The 23,410-nt window shown below is 30.4% G+C and overlaps 1 protein-coding gene across 2 annotated transcripts in view; it reads right to left on the bottom strand.

Moving 5' to 3' along the window:
* Positions 1-22,822, bottom strand: part of dila (centrosomal protein dilatory) — a 421,620-nt gene extending 398,798 nt beyond the window's left edge. For both annotated transcript variants that reach the window (XM_072523241.1, XM_072523242.1), the window contains exons 1-3: positions 22,680-22,822; positions 22,499-22,621; positions 10,742-10,868 (exon numbers count right to left, since the gene is read on the bottom strand). In XM_072523241.1, the coding sequence (XP_072379342.1) occupies positions 10,742-10,868; positions 22,499-22,621; positions 22,680-22,733 (304 nt within the window). In that variant the 5' untranslated portion in view covers positions 22,734-22,822. The remainder of the gene's footprint in view (positions 1-10,741; positions 10,869-22,498; positions 22,622-22,679) is intronic.
* Positions 22,823-23,410: the final 588 nt, after the last annotated feature.

The following is a 23,410-nucleotide window of genomic DNA, read 5'->3' as shown; positions in this document are numbered from 1 at the left end:
ACAAAGCAGGTAGCTGTTCGCGCGCATCCATTCCAATGTCGTCAATTGTTTTAAAAATCATTACCTGTACAGAGGAATTGATATTAACACTGAGAATTTAGTGATGGATTTGACATTAAACAGTCTTCAATGGATTATTTTTCATTCAGCAACTGAAGACTGTAAAATTGGAATTTAATTTGAAATATTTTATATTTCTATTTTATAACATTGGAATAAGAATAAATTGTAAATAGTGAGTTTTTCGAAAACTTGTTACCTAATATGTATCATATTTTCTATATTTTTGATTAAGTAAAACAAAAATTTTACCCTTGGTGTGAATTGAACCCCAGTCTTCTTGTCAATAGACAACGTCTCTAACTATTACACCAATTTGACATACAATCATTGTTTTCGGACAGAACATACCTACCTTTAGTTTAGTCAAAAATTTAAAATCGCTACTAATTAATGTTTTTTACTATAATATATCTTAATATATTTAATCATTTATTCTAACATCCGAAATTATTAAAATAAAATATTTTCGAGGCCATCCGTATAATTATGACTGAAGTCAAATAGACACGTCTAATAACTAGCCTTATCTCGTACTATCTCACAACTTAATCTGTCTTCTATCCTTTCCGCTATTTTGCCGGGTGGTAAGACACTCATCACTGTATAACCAAGCCACAGCGAAGCGTGGTCGAGTCAGTTAGCATCTAATATATATATATATATATATATATATATATATATATATATATATATATATATATATATATAAATTTATATATATATATATATATATATATATATATATATATATATATATATATATATATATATAAAGTGTTTTATAAATATATAAAAATTTATTTTGAAAATTATAGTTCTGTTCGGAATACGTATCGCGCACTACGTCCATTTTATGGTATACATAATCGCCCATCAGAGCAATTAATTCAATCAACTGTGGAACGTTTTTGCACCACGTTCACTCTTAATGATAATACGCATCCACAGAGACGTCGTACAGTACCTACAGAAGATGTTGTTGCTGCTGTTGAGCGTAGTATAGAGGAAGACCCGAATCAGTCTATACGCCATCGTGCACAGCAGTTGGATATGTGTCCATCCACTTTATGGAAGATTTTGCGAAAAGATCTTGTTTGCGTGCTTACAAAATTCAACTCGTGCAGGAATTGAAGCCACACGATCAGCGAGCAAGGCGTAGATTCGGTGAATGGGCCCAAAACGAAATTGCCGTTGATCCCGACTTTCATAAGCGAATTTTGTTTAGCGACGAAGCTCACTTTTGGTTAAATGGCTACGTCAACAAACAAAACTGCCGTATTTGGAGTGAAGATAATCCTCAAGTGTATGTTGAGAAACCACTATATCCAGAAAATTGACTGTTTGGTGTGCTTTGTGGGCTGGTAGAATCATTGGTCCGTACAAGTCCGTACTTCTTCAAAAACAATGCTTGGGCAGAACGTTACAGTCAATGGTGACCGCTATAGAGCCATGATTACTGACTTTTTTATTCCTGAATTGAACAACCATAATGTGCAGGAGCTGTGGTTTCAGCAAGACGGCGCAACATGTCACACAGCTCGTGCCACAATGGATTTATTGAGGGAAACGTTTGGTAACCGCATAATCTCACGTTTAGGACCCGTGAATTGGCCTCCAAGGTCGTGCGATTTAACACCGTTAGACTATTTTCTGTGGGGTTATGTGAAGTCACTAGTCTATGCCAATAAGCCAACGATTGACGAACTGGAGGACAACATTCGCCGCGTTATTGCCGATATACGGCCACAAATAGTGGAAAAAGTCGTCGAAAATTGGACCTCCAGATTAGACTACGTCAGAGCCAGCCTTGGTGGTCATATGCCAGAAATCATATTTAAAATATAATGTCAAAAAATTATCTTTCAAATAAAGTTAATTTCCTGTTCAATAAAAAAATAATCTTTGGTTTATTCACTTTAAAGTTCTATACCTCTAAAAAAACACCCGTTATATATATATATATATATATATATATATATATATATATTATATATATATATATATATATATATATATATATATAGATATATATATATATATATATATATATATATATATATATAGATATATATATATATATATATATATATATATATATATATATATATATATAATATATATATATATATATTATATATATATATATATATATATATATATACAGGGTGGTCCTTAAGTAATTGTACAAAAAGAAACCATAGATTTTACACTTTAAAATATTGCGATTTAAGTCGAATTGCTTTAATAAAATGTTGATATTAAGAAGATACAGGGTGTTAAAGTGGAAATTAAAAATTTAATTTTCACTATAACTTTCATGTTTGTAGAAATTTATGTATAAAAATTCATAACTGGATACTTTTGATCATCAGAAATTATAATCTGATGCACACTTTAATGTAGCTAATAGAGGGCGCCACATATGTTGCATACATTTGCACTTAACTTTTTTGCTTTTTAAGTTACCGGTATTTGTGGTAAAAAATATTAAAGATACATTATTTTACCAAAAAAAAGGTATACTTGTTAATAACTTCAAAACTCAACAGTTTTCGAGATAATCGCATTTTACAAATCAACTACATAATTTAGATTTAACACAATTACTCCAGGCAACGAAAGAAAATTAGACAAAAACATCAATACTTCTGAATTTTAGTATAAAATGCCTTAATAAAGTTAATAGTTAACGAAATATTAAATAAAATAAATATATTAGTAGGATAGAATAGTAGGATTTGACAAAATAACAGAATAATTGATTTTACATCAAACATTTTACGTTTTGTATTAAATTAAAGTCATAATCAAAATATTTTAATAATAAACCAAATTAAGAAATAGTTAAACTTAATAACATTAAACTTTTGTCAAAGTAAGTGTTCGATATGTCCACCATTTTCTTTAATTCATTTGTCAAATTGTCAATACATTCCATAAAAGATCATCTCATATTAAATAGCATCATTGGTTCTAAAGAAACTGCTGCAGTATTTATAATAAGTATTATAAGTATAATATATATTAAATAAATATAATATAATAATAATGTATTCGTTAGAGAATTTTATGAATTAAATAATTATATTAATATCTCACCACATGACCAAGGAATATGACTACCACGAACAATCCAACGTTCATGAAAGTTGGATTTAATTATGTTCTCACTGCACTTTTCGCTATAATGTGGTGGTGTACCAATCAATAAAATCATTTAAAAAAAATGTAAATAAATCTCACCCTTCAAATTACAAGGTAATTCGCATGTCCATAAAAAATAATTACAAATGGTACCAAACCATACGATATGCATTTTAAACATGAATTTAAAATAAACTTATGGTTTGGAACAATTGGTAATTATTTTTTAAGGACATGCGAATTACCTTGTAATTTGAATGGTAAGATTTATTTACATTTTTTATAAAATGATTTTATTTGATTTATTGGAAGAATTGTCATCAAACTTAAGGCGAAATATGTGGTTTATGCAAGATGGTACACCACCACATTATAGAGAGAGGGCAGTGAGAAGATACTTAAATACAACTTTCCTGAACGTTGGATTGTTCGTGGTAGTCACATTCCTTGGTCATGTGGTGAGATATTAATATAATTACTTAATGCATAAAAATCCCAAAAGAATACTATTATTATACTTATAATACTTATTATAAATACTGCAGCAGTTTCTTTAGAACCAATGATGCTATTTGATATGAGACGATCTTTTATGGAATGTATTGACAAATGAATTAAAGAAAATGGTGGACACAAAGTTTAATGTTATTTAGTTTGGTTTATAAATAAAATATTTTTATTATGACTTTAATTTAATACAAAACGTGAAATGTTTGATGTAAAATCCAATTATTCTGTTATTTTGTCAAATCCTACTATTCTATCCTGCTAATATATTTATGTTATTTAATAATTCGTTAACTATTAACTTTATTAAAGGCATTTTATACCAAAATTCAGAGGTATTGATGTTTTTGTCTAATTTTCTTTCGTTGCTTGGAGTAATTGCGTTAAATCTGAATTATGTAGTTGATTTGCAAAATGCGATTATCTCGAAAACTGTTGAGTTTTGAAGTTATTAATAATTATACCATTTTTTTGTTAAAATAATGTATCTTTATTATTTTATATCACAAACACCGGTAACTTAAAGAGCAAAAAAGTTAAGTGCAAATGTATGCCACATATGTGGCATATGTGGCGCCCTCTATCAGCTACATTAAAGCATGCATCAAATTATAATTTATTATGTTCAATAGTACCAAGTTATGAATTTTGATACATAAATGTCCACAAACATAAAAGTTATAGTGAAAATTAAAATTTTAAATTTCCACTTTAACACCCTGTATCTTTCTTAATATCAACATTTTATAAAAGCAATTTGGCTTAAATCGTAATATTTTAAAGTGTAGAATCTACGGTTTCTTTTTGTACAATTACTTAAGGACCACCCTGTATATATATATATATATATATATATATATATATATATATATATATATATATATATATATATATATATATATATATATATATATATATATCGCCTTCCGGCAACAATACCGGGACAACTCAAAATTGGTCGTTTTTGAGATGTCTACACTAAAATATAGAGGATTTGAAGCTCTATAATCCGCGATGACTGGGACATTTTTAAGTGCAATACTCTCCGAGCGAGGGCGCTAGGTCCACTATTACATTCAGACTGGTAGGAGGTAAGCGCGGCGGGAGTAGTGGGCTAACGCTGAAGTCCGTCACCAGAGAACAACCCAACACAGAGAAGCGACACTCGTTTGAAGTTATGTGGCCAAGCCGCCAATGACAGCTAACAACCAGAAAATTAATAGTCAGTGGGCATATCACACAATATAAATTCTTACGAGCGTAGTCGCAAAATTTCGGGCCAATGCTTTTTAAATGCATTCATTTTTTTCGAATCCTGAAAAAACTAATACGTATTTTTGAAAAATTTAAACGCAGAATGAAAGACTACATTATTACTGAGGGCCGAAAGTCCCTGAAAACTTCTATAATGTTTATTTTAATAAGTTACAGGGGTGAAAAAAAAAAGAGAAAATTTAGTGTGATTTTTAATTTGAAATATCTCATTCAAAAAAACTTTTTGTTTATTCTAAGGGACTTTCGGCCCTCGGTAATAATGTAATCTTTCATTCTGTATTTAAATTTTTCAAAAATATTTGTTAGTTTTCTCAGGATTCGAAAAAAAAAATGATTGCATTTAAAAAGAATTGGCCCGAAATTTTGCGCCTACGCTCTTAAATCAAATTGAGCATTTATGTTGACTTTCAATAAATATGAAATATTGCACTAAATAGTTACTTGCAGGGCCGACTTTTGTTGACATTCTTAATGGTGTAATTATTTTTTATTTACAAAAGTTAATTTACTGATGCCACCCGGCTGTCGCGGAAGTTACGCTAAAACGTCTTTATTAGCAGAGTATTAGCACTGTTATTCTATGGTATTAGTATATTCTAAGTATATTGTAAGTAATGAAATATTTAACTTTTGTCAATATCTAATCTTAATAAATTTTCAGTTTTCTCCTGATGAAGTCACAAAAGTGTCACTAAATATTGAGATATACAACAAATAAAGTTTTAATATTTTTTATTTGTAATTCCCATTTAAAACTCCTAAATATTTTATGTATTTCGATCCATATATTTGATCTTTTTTATTTATATTTAACGAATTAAAAATTGGCAGACAACTTTTGTATATAGCAAAAAGTAGATGAGTACCTATTTAGTTTTTTCATAATTTAATGTAAGTTTGTTTATTTGCAACCATGTTTTTGCAATTTTGAAGTCTTGTTCTGTTGGAATTTTAAGATTTTCCCAATTATCGGTCTAATTATGTTTCCAACAATTTTTAGTTTGAGCATTTTAGTAATTTCTTTGTTTCGTTTAAGAGCGTAGATGCAAAATTTCAGGCCAATGCTTTTTAACATTTTTTTGGAATCCTGAGAAAACTAACAAATATTTTTGTAAAATTTAAACACAGAATGAAAGATTACATTATTACCGAGGGCCGAAAGTCCCTTAGAATAAACAAAAAGTTTTTTTGAATGAGATATTTGAAATTAAAAATTACACTAAATTTTCTCTTTTTTTTCACCCCTGTAACTTATTAAAATAAACATTATAAAAGTTTTCGGGGACTTTTGGCCCTCAGTAATAATGTGGTCTTTCATTCTGCGTTTAAATTTTTCAAAAATACTTATTAGTTTTTTCAGGATTCGAAAAAAATGAATACATTTAAAAAACATTTGCCCCAAATTTTGCGCCTACGCTCTTAAATCAAATATTCCCGTGTATAAAACCCTCTATATATTTTTATTTCTTAAAAATACTATATTCGTATTGTTGTCTTCGAGCGCGCCGACATTTGGCCACCATCTGTTGATTTTTTGACCTGAGCCTTCGGAGACTTGCGTCTTTCAATAAAAGAAATAGCACTGTCACCAAATTTAATGTTTTCAGTTTGAACTAGGTATCCCTTGGCAGACCAAAGTTTATTTTTTTATAGCACGGACAGACACGTCGGCGTCGGCTTACTGTTCAAAAGTCAAACCAATACTATTATGTAATTAGTAATAACTAATAATAATTACAAAGCAATAGTAATTACCTGTTATTATTCTTAGGAAATCTAAATAAACTTATTCCTTTTCCTGTCACAGATGAACATCCGCGAATCGCACAAATATATCCAGCCATTTTAAATATAAATTAAACTTTTAACTATAAACTATAACTATAAACTTATATATTTAACTATAAACTATAACTATAACCTTTTAACTATAAATAAATTATATAAATGGTCAAATGCACTTGTTGTGTCGAGTATTTACCATAGACGCCTACGGACTATCGAAAACAACCAGAATTTAAGAATAAGCACGTGTTTTTGACAGTAATACAACCAGAATCGGGCATGCGTATACAAAAATGGTACACGCATTTGGACCGCTATGTCGCTTCTATGTGTCTCTGTTATTCTAGGCCGTCACTCTGTTACCGACGTTTGAAGAGAGTGTGTCACGAACAGTGAACCTTTTGAATTGTCTCAGTGTGCATGCCTTAACTTCGGTTATCCATTTTGAGTTGTCACATCTTTTTGAATTGTTTTTAGAGATGTCCCTCTATTCAGGCTCCAAAGTAAGTATTATTGTATATTTTTAAATTATTCACTATGTGATATCTTTACTTTGGTCATAACTAAAGAATTTTACGTAGGTACCTTTTTAATAACAGTGTTATAATTATGAATAGATAGCAGATTGGTGCGATTTTGCGAACAATTTCGGACAGAGATTAAGGCATAAAATAAATATTTGAAAATTAAAATACACAGAAATAGTCCAGTAAATGACCGTTTTGGAGTATATTTTTGTCAGGGTCAACTCTGCATTGCATAAAAAATTTGTATTTAGGTTCTGCTAACCCTCGACTTTAAAGTTGAGCTTGTACCGTTGGTTGATTTTACTTGGGGGTGACAAAATGCACGTCACACACTTTAAAATTTCCACACATCTTTACTTACGAATATCATATCGAATTTACGAATATCGTAACATATTAACTTAAGAATAACTGTAATGTACGAGTAATATTCAAAATTACATTTCGGCTCATTTGTTTTCAGGGACCGTCTCATTCTGATGTTGGTGGGCGAGGTCGGCTTTTACTATCATTATGTAGACAGAATCAAAATGAAAAGGAGAATCTAGATTCAGAACCTAATAATCCAGCGTCACGCACGATTGATAATGTAAGTGTATGGAACCCCTTTATTTTTGAATATGATCGCTTTTCGACTATAATAACTGATAAAGACTTGGCCATATTATGCGAAAAGTTCACCCAAATCTCACCTTGTTCAAATAAAAATACTTTAGCACGTTTTGAACCCACTAACAATGCTGAAGACACGATTGAAAATCTAGACAACGAATCCACAATTAGTGATATTGTCGAACCTTTCGGAGATGACGACTCAATTAAAGATCCAGATTTCGATGTATCGGACTACGTTACGTCGCCAGACAGTGTTGAAATGGATGAGGCTAACATGAACCAGTCGACCAAAAAGCAAGCGAAAGAGATCCGACAATCCCAAGAAAGTAGGCTCAAACAAAATCATCAAATTTGCCCAGCAGCTAAAGTTCTGGTTGATGTCAATAATTTTTCACCAGAAAACGAAGGCGGAGCCACTACAAAAAGAGGAAAAAAACGAGTTGCCTGTCCTTCAGAATGGAAAAGTAACAAGAATAAACAGCTTCGTAATTCGGGCAAAGAATACACTTCACGGAAATCTAATAAAATCGTTAAAGCAAGAGTCATAAAACCTCCTTGCAGAAATTGTCCACACAACTGTCCTTTAAAAATTTCAGAAGAAATAAGGATGTCTTTATTCAATCGATACTGGGAACTTGGCAGTATAGAAAAGCAGCGAGATTTTGTGGTTCGTCACTCAGCTGAAGTAAAACCTCAGTATCGTTATGCCAAAGAAAATTCTAGAAAATTGAATCATGCCTTCTATTTTGAAGTGAATAATTTGCGACTTAGAGTATGTAAATTTTTTTTATGGCTACATTGGGAATCAGTAAACGCGCAATTTCGACGAGTTTCCTTAAAAACGAGGCTGGTTTCGTTCAGCCAGACCGGCGTGGTAAACACACTAATAGAAAAGTAGTTGATGTTTCTATTAAGAACGACATGAGAGCACACATTGATTCAATCCCGAAAGTGGATAGCCACTATACAAGAGCTAACACCACAAGGCATTTTATCGAAGGAGGTAAGTCAATATCGCAAATCTATCGTGATTACGTTAAGAAATGCAGACAACAAGGCAAACATTTTGGAAATCAGACGATGTTTTCACGTATTTTCAACCAAGAATACAATTTGTCATTTTTTACGCCCAAAAAAGATTAGTGTCAATTTTGCACAGCGTTTCAAAACTACAATAAAGAACTTCGAGAAAAGAATGCAGAAGAACTCAAGCGACATCATCAGGAAAAAGACTTGGCTCGAAAAGAGAAAGAGATGGATAAAACTCAATCGGCAGCAGATGTTATCGTAGCAACATACGACTTACAAGCAGCATTGCCTACTCCTAAAGGAGAAGTTTCAACGTTTTACTACAAGTCGAAACTCTCTACGTACAACCTAACTGTATTTGACTTGAAAACAAAACAAGCTATTTGTAATGTCTGGCACGAGGGTGATGCCCACAGAGGTGCCAATGAAATAGCTACATGCATTTTTAAATTTATTGAAGAGAGAGCTATGAGCGCAGAAGGAGATATAGAGTTCATTTTCTTCACCGACAACTGCTGCGGACAACAAAAAAATAAATTCTTGTTGAGCATGTACATGTACGCCATTACACAGTTCAGTAATATAAAAAGCATCTCCCATAAATATTTGATCTCCGGGCACACTCAAAATGAGGGTGATTCGGTTCATTCAACGATTGAGGCGGAATTAAGGAGGACTCGAAAAACTGGACCCATTTATGTGCCGGCCCAGTACTACCAGCTAATGAAAAGTGCGAAAAAGACATCTCCACTGTATCGTGTAATATAATTTGCATTCAACGATTTTATCGATTTCAAGGATTTGGCAGGAAAAATCGGCAAAAATTTTAATAAGAATATTGATTCTGACACCTTTTCATTCTCAGACATCAAAATAGTAAAAATTGTCAGAGAAAAACCTTTTGAATTCCTCTACAAATTATCATACTTAGATGACTTCAAGACTGTTAATATTTTCGATGAACATAACCAAAAGAAGCTAAAATTGCGCAAGAATTGCAACCAGTTGACTACTACTGATAAAATTAATGTAATAAAAAACTGGCCCAAAAAAGCGGCGTATGACAAACCGGTGGGAATATCTGAGAACAAGAAAAAAGATTTGATGTCTCTAGTCTCTGACAATCTCATTATCTCTACCTATCACAGTTTTTACAAAGACTTATTAATTAATAAGGCAGTCAAATGAAGTGATCCTAGTGTTATGTTTAGCTACCAAGTTTGTGTACCCCATTAATTAATAATACACACAATTTTTCTGATGCTTGGCCTCTTGAAATTTCTTTGTGAACATTATAACTTTTTAATAAAACTATTAAACTACCGTCTACTTTTTATTCATCATTTCTATTTATGCTGTTACTCTTTAAATGGGATATCAGAATGAGTAGATATTTCATAATAATGAAATAATTCTGGCAACAATACTGGAACAACTCAAAATTTTTTCAATTAATTGCTAATTATTAAATCGAGTGATAGCACAAGATTGCTAAAATGAACTGAAAAGCAATCTTTGACATCAACTGAAACAAAGAACATAGTTTTAGTCAAAAACGTATATAACTCAAAGCATAAAATGGCTGTACAAAATTCCAAAAACTTTAAACTCGATTTTCTCGAAACACGTTTTTTTGAGTTGTCCTGGTATTGTTGCCGGAAGGCGATATATATATATATATATATATATATATATATATATATATATATATATATATATATATATATATATATATATATATATATATATATATATATATATATATAAATATATCAAAAATAAATTAATTTTATTACCTTCTATCTCTTCTGTACTATGTTCAAGGCTATCTAGATAACATTTATGGAAATAATGAGATCTTTTTGGGATATATCCAGCAGAAAAAGGACGATTCGCAGATAACGTTTCATCGTCAGAATTATTCTAAAATAGAAAACGTGTTTATTAACCAAACATTATTATATATTAATATATTTTATATATATATATATATATATATATATATATATATATATATACAGTGTGTTCCAATGAAATCTTGACCCCCCTTCCAGAAACTCAGAAACCGAGAGTTTCTTCAAAATTTAAGAAAACACATCAATTTGTATTGGGGGGGGGGGGGGATTAGAATGTTGATGCAAAATTTATGCCCTCAAATTTAACCCCCTACTGTCCCGCATCAACCTACGGTAAATAGCAAGTGGTCGAGAGGTAAATTATTTAAAAGGCCATTTTTTCTCTACACGACACTTTATTTTTTTTTAATTTACGTAATCACTTTAAAGGTAATTTTAAATTTAACTAATATATTGGTTTAATATCAGTAATAACAAAAAAAAAACATAAAGTTTCACCAAATTTACTAATTAAATGTTTTTAGTGACCTCCAATACAATAATTCAATCAACCTGCAAATCGATATCAATATGCCATTGTGTTGAAGATATTTTTTTTTCTTTTTGTAAAAATATCACTTTTTCATATGAATTTTTCTAAAGATAATGAATCCTAATTATCTTCTTTAGTGTTTACCAGGTTACTTTTGATTTGAGATTTGTTAACGACTGATTAATCAGAGATATCATTGTAAAGGCTTACAACAATGGGAAATTAAAGAGAAAAAAAAATAGAATTAGTTAAGCTATACTATGAAATTAATCAGTATTCTTAGGCTACGGCAAGGATATTTAATACGAACCACCCAGAAAAAACGTAAGTCAAAAATACGTTAAGGGTGAAGCTACAGGTGACGTTAACAACACAAAACACGAAGTAGACCAGTGGCGGCTGGTGTAGTAAAATTTTGGGTAGGCCAAGCCAGCAAATTACATATAGCTATGTATAATCAGTGATGGATCCAGAGAGAGGGGTCACGGGGTCATGACTCCCCCTAACTAATTTTTTAATGATTTCTTTGTTTATTTAAACTTCTTCGTTGTATCTAATTTTTGCGATTTTTGAATCTAGAAAATCGCGAACAGAAAACGCCCTCTTCTGTACACCGTTAAAGGACAGGAAATTACTTAAATGTTCCTTGCAACTGGAATGTTTTTTAATGAGGCAGACATATTTTTTAAATTAAAGTATCCTTCACAATTCCATACACATTTCTTATTAGAAAATAACAAACACGGCCAACAATATAGTCTGTTTTTCGTAATACATCCAGACAACCATTTGTAGACATCATACCAAGAGCAATTAAAAGTACGCACCTTTTTCCCATCTTTTTGGTAAATACGCAATGTTGGAGTAGGTCTTTCATTCATAATAATTTTTTTTCTATCAATTTCAATTCTTCTAGTAATGGCGATTCCAATAGTGAAACAACAATGTCCAAACACTCACTATCAACATTACTATTACTGCAACCTGGTAAAGCGCCATAAAAACTCATTTTTATCTATCAGTTATAAAACAATCTCACATATATAAGTTGTATACAATCAGGCGATATAGAAATCATGCAAATGTGATTTTTTTTCTTCGAATTTTACGAATTTTTTAAAATTTATTTGGGCAACCGTGCACTTGTTTGCAATTGTGTTGTTTGTTTAAAAATATGTTACAATTATAGATAATGTTACATATTTTTTTATCATAATTTAAAATAAAATTTATATTACAATTCGATAGTTACGTTACAAGTGGCAAAGATGGTCGTCGTAGGCCCAATCCTCTGGTGCCTAAACAGCAAGCATAAACACGACAATATAAATCGTTATCCGGCAAGCTGCTTAACTTCAAACGCTTTTTGTACGAGGATTTTATGTGAGCTGGGTCGACCAGTTCCGATGGGGCCTATTAATGATATTTAAAATGCCTGAATACGATTCGATGCTTTCTGTGGTAATATAATAACATAGTTGTTTTAACGGACGCTAATGTATTGAGTGATTTAGTACATTTAAAAGTTATTTACATGCATTAACATAATTGTTGAATATATGTTTTTCATTTTAAAGCTCTTAAAATTATTGGGTAGGCCCGGCCTATCTTGCCTACCCCCAAAAGCCGCCACTGAAGTAGACCATCGAGTGCAAAATGAAGCAGTTGAAGTGGCGGTATTGAGTCATTTACAAATGGATAATCGACAGACTATCAGACAACTATCTCGTGCATCTGGTGTATCAGCATATAGCGTTTATCGAATTATAAAATCCAATAAATTTCACGATTATAAAATACGATTACTTTTATCAATTAAACGAATACGATTCTGATCGTAGGTTTCAATTTTGTGAATAATTTAGTGAAATCATAATTAACAACCAACAACGATTGCACAATACGTGTTTTTTCGACGAATGTAAGTTTATGTTAAATGGTTAAGTAAATAGATATAATTGCCGTTATTGGAGTAACAGTAATCCTTATTTATTCATGAAGACAAATCACAAATACCTCAGAAATTAAATGTATGGGCTGGCAATTTAGGAAATCACGTTATTGGACCATTATTTCTTAAAGAAAATCTCAACTGAACAACTTATCTAAATTTGTTAGAAGAAGTTATTGGTCCGCTTATCACTGACACATTGAAATCTGATCATAATCTTTTAGTTAGAGGATAAACTCACCTTACGACAGGATGTGGCACCGCCATATTATGATATACGCGTAAGACAATGTTTGAATCAACGTTTCCCATGGCGTTGGATTGGCAGAAGGGGTTCAATAGAGTGGCCGACCCGATCACCGATCTTTCGCCTTTGGATTTATTTTTGTGGGGATACCTAGAATCAAAAATATACGCCACTGCGCCTGCAGATCTTACAGAGTTGCGAGAAAGAATTGTGACAGAATAAGGATTAATCACATTGGAGGAATTTGCAAATGTACGAAAAGGCTTTGAACATAATATACTGTATTATTGTATGGGGGTCACAGGAAGTTATTTTGAACAATTTGAATTATTGGTAAATTAAATGTTCAAAATGAACAGAATGTATTTTGTCCATTATTTTATATTTTATATGTATGTTATTAATGTTGAGTGTCAATGCTTTTACAAATAATCTCAACGACTAGTAAGTTGCACTGAAGAATTGTGATATTTTATAAATATTTACATATTTTGCTTATTACAGTGTCTTGAAAAGGGAATAAAACCATTCCGAAAGCTAGACAAAAAGTCAAAAGAGTGTTTCATTAACATCCCGGTCATTTTCTGACTGCAACCCTAACAAACTGTGTTGCTTGTATATATTTATATATATATATATATATATATATATATATATATATATATATATATATATATATATATATATATATATATATATATATATATATATATATATATATATATATATATATATACATTCAAATTATCGGGTAAAGTGGTCTATAATAAAAATCTTTTTTTTTTCTAAATTACTCAATATTTCGCTATTTATTTAAAAGCTTCCTCAGAAGTAAACTAAAAACAATTTGAACATTACAAAAAATGGCGTACAAATACATTTTAAAAACACTTACAGAATTTAAAAGATTTCGCAAATAAAAACTGACATTGAAGTATTTGAAATATTAAATGTCAAGATTAAATTGTCTTAAGCACGTTCGTTACAGCTATACGATAAAAAATTAAAATTATTTCAAATGTAAAAATAAAAATAACAATAAAAGAAAAGTTAGAAGAATAATATTTATTTGATGAATTATTAAGGTTAGTTGTTATTAAGATGAATGTTGGCTATTTTTAATATTTATAAATTTTGTTCAATATGTTACAATATATGTTACTTAACTGTCCAGTGTCCGTTTTATAATTTAAAGTGTTTTTATTTTTATTAATGTAATACATTTCAAGAAATAATCTACTTTTGTAGTTATCAGTCTGTGCCAAAAAGTGAGCTTTGTTATAGTCTAGCATATGACCAGTGTTTTCATAGTGCTCAACCACTGCGCAAGTATTTTTTCTCAAGCGGCAATCACTTTTATGTTGTGTGATGCGTTGTTTTAGCCATTGTGAAGTTTGACCAATATAGCTATTTTGACATCCTAAACACGGTATTTCATAAACGACATTACTTTTATATAAGGTTGGTACTGTCCTCCGGAGGCGTGACAGCCGTGCCGGAGGCATCAAGGAATTTGGATATCGGTCAAAATACTTGGGAATTCCAAGGTTGGCCAAATCCAAATTTCTAATTGATTCGATGCAGGAAAATTCCACTTTCGCTACGTAAAACAAAGGATTTGTTTTACATAAAAGCAGGTAGATTTTCTCTCATCGATCAGTCGAGCTTGCCTCTTCTACTGTAGACCTAGTCGGTGCTATTATTGTACCTACTAAGTTATTGTTTTATTTCTGATTTCCTATATACCATTTTTATTTTAGCATTATTGTATATTCAGATCTTTTCAGGTTAGAATATTACATTGATCTATATTTATTCATGTACTGATTGTGTGATATTTCATTTGATTATTTTGATTGTTTATTTTTCTTGTATTTTGTGTCTAAGTTGTTCTTCCGTAAGTTAAGAACACTTAGAAATATTTATCTCACCTTTTCTATTTTATATTTTGATTTGTACTTTGTCTAAGTAGTTCTTTCCGGTAAGTCAAAGAACTCTTAGAAATATTTCTCTGAATATTTGACTTGTTATTTTAATTGTGCGTCTAAGCCGTCCTTTTCCGGTAAGTCAAAAGAACACTTAGAAATATTTTCATAATCATTGTAGCATTATTATTTCCGATATTTTATCTAAGATATTTTCTTTCTTAAGTTAAGAAAATACTTAATACATTTGTTTTTTTCATTTTCTATTTTATGCTAAGTTGTTTCTTCCGTAAGTCAAGAAACACTTAGCAATATTTCCACATATTTTCTGTATTTGATTTTTCGTATTTGTAAGTCGTTTCTTCCGTAAGTCAAGAAACACTTATAAGTATTTGTATTCTTATTTTTCCATATTTGATTCTCTTGTTTGTTTTCACTCTAAGTTGTTTCTTCCGTAAGTCAAGAAACACTTAGAAACATTTTCTTTGCATTGTACTTTTATACCATTTTATTGTTCTTGTTTACTAAGTTATTCCTTCCGTAAGTCAAGGAATACTTAGACTATTTTACCTGTTCTGTTTTCTATTTTTGATCTGTTATTTTGTAACTGCTCCTTGGAACTGTTACCTATAACAGATACTTGTCACGGTAACCGTTATTTTATACCAGTAGCAGTATTAAACCATTTTATCAGTGACAAGCAAAGATGGTCAACACCCGGTCTAATTCCGAGGACAGGAAGAAGTCCGCAGAGCCGGCGATGGGTCCTACAGGCCCAAATGCCCCCTCTCGGCAACAGTACTGGGTCTTTGATTTTTAAAAATAGTTGTTTGCTGTTCATGGTATTATATTTAGCTATACTAATATTAGGAACATTTTTGAATATGGATATGACAGAATGAGTTAGACCATTAATAAAGGGAAGTTTTTTATATGTGATTGATTTGTTATTAGAATCATGGACGGGACCGTCATAGAAATTAGTGCTGTAAATCAGTTTTTTTTTAATTTGTTTAGGATATCCGTTGTTACGAAAAATTTTGTATATTATGTTCAGAGTTTTTTGTAAAAAGTTGTCATCAACAATGGACATTATCCTGTTTTTCATACCTAGTACGGTATTATATTTTTGACGGGGGGTATGGTTTGAATAGTAATTTATATACCTGCCTAATGCTGTCGGTTTTTGGTACCAATCCAATGTCAAAATATTGTCATTTGTTCTTATTACTCTTGTGTCTAAAAATGGTATACTAAAATCTGTCTCAGTTTAAATTGTAAACTGAAGATGTTTATTAAATGAATTAAAAATGTTTAGTGTGGTATTGATGTGATAAGATGGAACTGCACAAATGATGTCATCGACATATTTATATATAAACGGTAATTGCGTAATCACATTATCTAAGAGATGATCAGTTACAATAGTTGCAAGGATTGGACTAATCGGGGAACCCATCGGTGTTCCAAAAATTTGAGAATAAAATAAAATCAATACCACACTAAACATTTTTAATTCATTTAATAAACATCTTCAGTTTACAATTGAAACTGAGACAGATTTTAGTATACCATTTTTAGACACAAGAGTAATAAGAACAAATGACAATATTTTGACATTGGATTGGTACCAAAAACCGACAGCATCAGGCAGGTATATGAATTACTATTCAAACCATACCACCCGTCAAAATATAATACCGTACTAGGTATGAAAAACAGGATAATGTCCATTGTTGATGACAACTTTTTACAAAAAAATCTGAACATAATATACAAAATTTTTCGTAACAACGGATATTCTAAACAAATTTTAAAAAAACTGATTTACAGCACTAATTTCTATGACGGTCCCGTCCATGATTCTAATAACAAATCAATCAAATATAAAAAACTTCCCTTTATTAATGGTCTAACTCATTCTATCATATCCATATTCAAAAATGTTCCTAATATTAGTATAGCTAAATATAATACCATGAACAGCAAACAACTATTTTCAAAAATCAAAGACCCAGTACCAACCTTATATAAAAGTAATGTCGTTTATGAAATACCGTGTTTAGGATGTCAAAATAGCTATATTGGTCAAACATCACAATGGCTAAAGCAACGCATCACACAACATAAAAGTGATTGCCGCTTGAGAAAAAATACTTGCGCAGTGGTTGAGCACTATGAAAACACTGGTCATATGCTAGACTATAACAAAGCTCACATTTTGGCACAGACTGATAACTAAAAAAGTAGATTATTTCTTGAAATGTATTACATTAATAAAAATAAAAACACTTTACATTATAAAACGGACACTGGACAGTTAAGTAACATATATTGTAACATATTGAACAAAATTTATAAATATTAAAAATAGCCAACATTCATCTTAATAACAACTAACCTTAATAATTCATCAAATAAATATTATTCTTCTAACTTTTCTTTTATTGTTATTTTTATTTTTAGATTTGAAATAATTTTAATTTTTTATCGTATAGCTGTAACGAACGTGCTTAAGACAATTTAATCTTGCCATTCAATATTTCAAATACTTCAATGTCAGTTTTTATTTGCGAAATCTTTTAAATTCTGTAAGTGTTTTTAAAATGTATTTGTACGCCATTTTTTGTAATGTTCAAATTGTTTTTAGTTTACTCCTGAGGAAGCTTTTAAATAAATAGCGAAATATTGAGTAATTTAGAAAAAAGAAAGATTTTTATTATAGACCACTTTACCCGATAATTTGAACGTATTTATAAATTATTTTTTGGTCGAAATAATCACTTCTAATATATATATATATATATATATATATATATATATATATATATATATATATATATATATATATATATATATATATATATATATATATATATATATATATATATATATAATAAAATGAAAGATAGCGTAGTAGATGTTGTAAAAACGAGTGATAGAATAATGTCAGTGATTTTTGTACTTGATAAAGAAGTATTGTATATTGTAAACGTGTAAGTTCCTCAAACAGAGCTGGGTGAGAATGAAAGAAAAGCTTTATATAATTCATTAGGAGACATATTAAGTGATATTCCATCAGCAGAGAAAATTATAATAGGGTGTCATTTTAATTCACATGTGGGCCAATCCAAGGCAGGATATGAACCAATTCATGGAGGACTAGGATTTGGAACTAGAAATGAAGCTGGAGATTACATGCGTGAATTAGCAATAGCGTTAGATATGGCCATTGTTAACACATTCTTTCAAAAAACAGAAACTTGTTACGTACAAAAGTAGACAAAATCAATGCATAACAGATTATTTCATACAAGAAAAAAAGATATACATAAATGTAAGGACTGCTAGGTAATAGGTAGTGAGACAGTAAGTCAATAACATAAGTTTCTTGCACTGGACATCTAAGTAAAAAGCGAAACACAACCGAAATATCGAAGAGGACCACAAAAAATCAAATTATGGATATTAAAAGATAAGAAAGAAGGTTGGTAGAAGAAGATAAGAAAAAGGGTTGGAACATGAAAGAAAGTCCTAATACAATTTGAAGAAAGATGGCCAGTATCATTAGAGATACTACTATTGAAATACTTGGAAAAACGTCAGGAAAGAAGTTTGTAAATAAAAAGACCTGGTGGCGGTCTAACGAAGTTCAAGAAAAAAAAAGAGACAAGACAAAATTATATAAACAGTCGCAAGAAAATAGGTCGGACAAAAATCTTCAAAGTTATAAGTTCATCAAAAAGGAAGCAGAAGTTGCATTAAAAATAGCTAAAGCAGAAGCGTATAATAATCTATACGATCCACATGATACCGGGGAAGGAGAAGCCAAGATTTATAAAATAGCCAAACATAGAACAAAGAAAGCAAAAGATTTTAATTAAATTAGATGTATTCGAGATGAAAATAGTAAAATACCAATTCACGAAAAGTATGTCAAAAAATGATAAAAAAATACTTTGATAGGTCATTAAAAATGAATAATTTGACAGACAATCAGTTGAATTAACGGAGGAAGTAACAGCAATGGTGACCGAAATATCAACCAAAGAAGTGGCTCAAACAATTCAAAAAATAAAGAAAGGAAAAGCAGTTGGACCAGATGATATTCCTGGAGAAGTGTGGAAGGCATTAGGAGAGACAGGGACAAATTGATTTACAGGTCTATTTAATATAGAATTATGGAAGTTGGACAAAATGTCAAATGAATGGAGAAGCAGTGTATTAATAGCTGTCTACAAAAATAAGGGAGATGTACAACAATGTACAAACAACAGGGCCATAAAACTTCTTAGTCACACCATGAAAATATAGAAGAGAGTAGTTGACAGACGGATACTTGACGAAACCGAAGTATCCGATAATCAGTTTAGCTTTATACAAGGCAGATCAACAGCAGACGCAATTTTCATTATAAGGCAGTTGATGGAAAAATACAGGAATAAAAAAACAAACGCTCATATGGTATTCATTGATCTTAAGAAAGCATATGAAAGAGTTCCTTGGGAGATTCTGTGGTGGGCACTCAATAAGAAAGGAGTCTCCGGTGAATATATAAAGATTGTGAGAGACATGTATGAGATGGTAACAACTAGTCTTAGGACAGGTGTAGGAGAGACTGATAAATTTCATGTGAAAGTAGGATTGCACTAAGGCTTGGTGCTTAGTCCTTATTTATTCCCATTAGTTCTGGATCAAATAGCATCGAAACTACAGGGTTATATTTCGTGCTGCTTAATGTATATGCTGATGATGTAGTGTTAGTGGGAAATAGTGAAAGTGACTTAAAACAAAAACTGGAATAGTGGAGACAAGCTCTCGAGGAAAACGGTATAAAACTTAGTAGTACAAAAGCAGAGTATTTGGAATGTTTATTTAAAGATGGTGAAATGGTGATAATAATTGTGAAAAGTAATATTTTTAAGTACCTAGGATCGGTATTAGAGAGTAATGGGGGTTCAATGGATAAAGTGAAAGAAAGCAAGTTGTGTGTTGTATGATAGAAAAATTCTAATGAAGCTGAAGGAAAAATTCTATAAAACAGCATAAGACCAGCTATGATGTAAGGAACTAAATGCTGGACAGTTAAAAAGAAGGAGGAACAACGAATGCATGTGGCGGGAATGAGAATGCTTAGATGAATGAGCGAAGTGACAAAAAAGAATAAAATTAGGAATGAGTATATAAGCGGAAGTCTAGGGGTGGTACCAATTGTTGCCAAGATGAGAGAGCGTAGGTTAAGATGATTTGGTCATGTTAAACGTAGAGACGATAATCACCCAATACGAAGAATTGCTGATCTGAAGGTTCCTGAAAGTAATTAGAAAGAAAGGCAAAAAAGACATGGGGGAGACGCTTAGGCAGGACATGTCGGTAAAGGGTATTAATATTGATATGACGCAAGATAGAAATTTATGGAGAAATGTAATTAGGGAAGCCGACCTCCTTATAGGGATAAAGGCAAAGAGAATGATGATATATATATATATATATATATATATATATATATATATATATATATATATATATATATATATATATATATATATGTATATAGCACAAAAAATACGACCGTTGATTAAATTTAAAATATATTCAATGGTTGAATAGCAGAGGTTTTATCGGTCAATAATTGACAAATGAAGATCGTCAACTACTTTATTGATTTATTCGAATACGTTTCGCTTTTATTTTTAAAAGCATCATCAGTTCACTACAAATAAAAACAAGGGTTCATACTTACAAAAACAATTTGTAGGTTTTTTTAGATGTTATGAAAACTCTACGATAACTTAACATTAAAGATAAACAACTAAACGAGAGAAACGAAACAAAAAAAATGCAAGAAAAACTGTAAGAACACTATTGTTCATTTAATTTTAACCGATGGCTTCATTTGAATGTTAGTTTAAGCTCTTTCAAGGGTCAAACCACACTAATCTTTTCGATTGTTTTCTATCAGCTCTAGGATGTTATATAATTTTCACATGTGGCTTATTGTCGTACATGTGTTTCTTTGGAATGCAGGGAGGAGGTACGATTATTGAGGGAATTACCTAGCGAGCGGAACGGGGATAGACCTTTTTTAAAAAAGGATTCCTTTTTTCTTTTTCTTTAAAAAACAAACCAACAAAAAAAATGGAAAGAAGAATGGGAATAAAGTTACTGTCTTGTAAGGGTTTTTTTTTATTTATTTTATTTATATAATATATATATATATATATATATATATATATATATATATATATATATATATATATATATATATAAGAATTTCATTACCCAAACATTTCTGCCTACATAGAAATTTCATAAAATTATAATTTTAACCACCCACCGATGTTTTGATAGCAAGTTATCTTGTCTTGCTATATTTTCGACTCTAAAAAAAATGGATTTATAATTTTGGGTTATAAGCATATCGTCTGATACAACGGATTGTATAATACACAAATTGATAATTTTTGAAATCATTAGATACTAAGTAATAGAAAATAACACAAGTTTATCTTCTATCAGATTTTTCCCTACTCGACAAAATAATACAAGAAACAAATTTAATAATTGAAACGAAAAGTTGGTCATATAAAGTCGTATGTTATATATATATATATATATATATATATATATATATATATATATATATATATATATATATATATATATATATATATATATATATATATATATATATATGCGACATTGATCGGGCAGAAGGAACTAGGAATTAAAAAGTTCGTATAATGGCTGTAAACAGTATCGCCATACTCTTAACTATATCTCTGTAACTAATCCATTAATATCACAATAATACCAGATCTGTTTTGAATACTACCTAAAATTCTCTAAACCGAACATTTTTAAATCATCTCTTGTCCCATTTTGGCTTTCTCAATTATCAAAATCTGATGCATATATCTGGTTTTATGAAAGTATATATAAATTAAGTAAGTAATAAAATAGGTTTATGTAAAATTAATGAAAAGTTTAACAATAAACTTGTCGACATTAACTATATGAGATATAAAAGTAAATAACTTACTCTTTCCTCCAAATTTAAAGAAGGGATAGTCGAAGCAGGTCTCAAAAACGCCTTAGCTAAGGACAAAGATTTGTAGCTTGCCGTATTATTGTATCTACTTTTGTATCTTGCCTCTATATTAACCTAAAATTTCAATAAAAAATTCGAGCATAAATTAAAATTTAAACTTCTGAAAACTTACTTTGTCTCCATTTAATTTTAAATCCAATTGTTGATCTGCAATAAGTTTGGGCATTTTGTATAAAAAAACTATATCTAGTTGAGTATTAAACGCATGTTTTATTTGTTGTGAGTAAACGTCAAAACTATCCGTAGCAACCAAATAATGTTTCGTATATTATTTCCGATGACACGCACGACTGAATTTAGTAATTAATAGGGGAAAAATTCAAACAAAAAATAATTTAACTTTATACATAATCAGAGCGGAAGAATTGGGTTTACCTATAGAATTATGTTTTAAGTTTGTTTATTTAAATTGTTAAGTTACGTGTTCTTTAAGAGCTTTTTAGGTATTTTTTCAACTTGCTCTAATTTAACAATAAAGACGTGATATTTTAATATCCTTACTGAAAATCCGAATTCTATCGAAGTAAAATATTTTAAATTTAAATAATTACTAAGATGGCAACTGCCGTCACTTTATATACATGTGTATATGTATATTTTAGACAAGGAAAGAGAGAGGACGCATAAATGTATGGAATTGATTGAAGCCGGTACCGCAGACCAAAGTATATACACCCCTAGTAAGGTGCCGAAGAAAAAGTGGGGAGAGAGTTTCTAGCGCCAAATAAGTTCGGAATCGGGAACTAAAATATTTAGCGGCAAATTCAAAATGTGGGTTTTGAATTTAAGGCGGGAAATTCAAAATGTTCCGAATTTTATATGGAAAATAAATATAGTCATAAA

This window comes from Diabrotica undecimpunctata, chromosome 2 (assembly GCF_040954645.1).
Source record: "Diabrotica undecimpunctata isolate CICGRU chromosome 2, icDiaUnde3, whole genome shotgun sequence".
Taxonomy (NCBI): Eukaryota; Metazoa; Arthropoda; class Insecta; order Coleoptera; family Chrysomelidae; genus Diabrotica; species Diabrotica undecimpunctata.
This window is presented reverse-complemented; position numbering and strand designations above follow the sequence as displayed.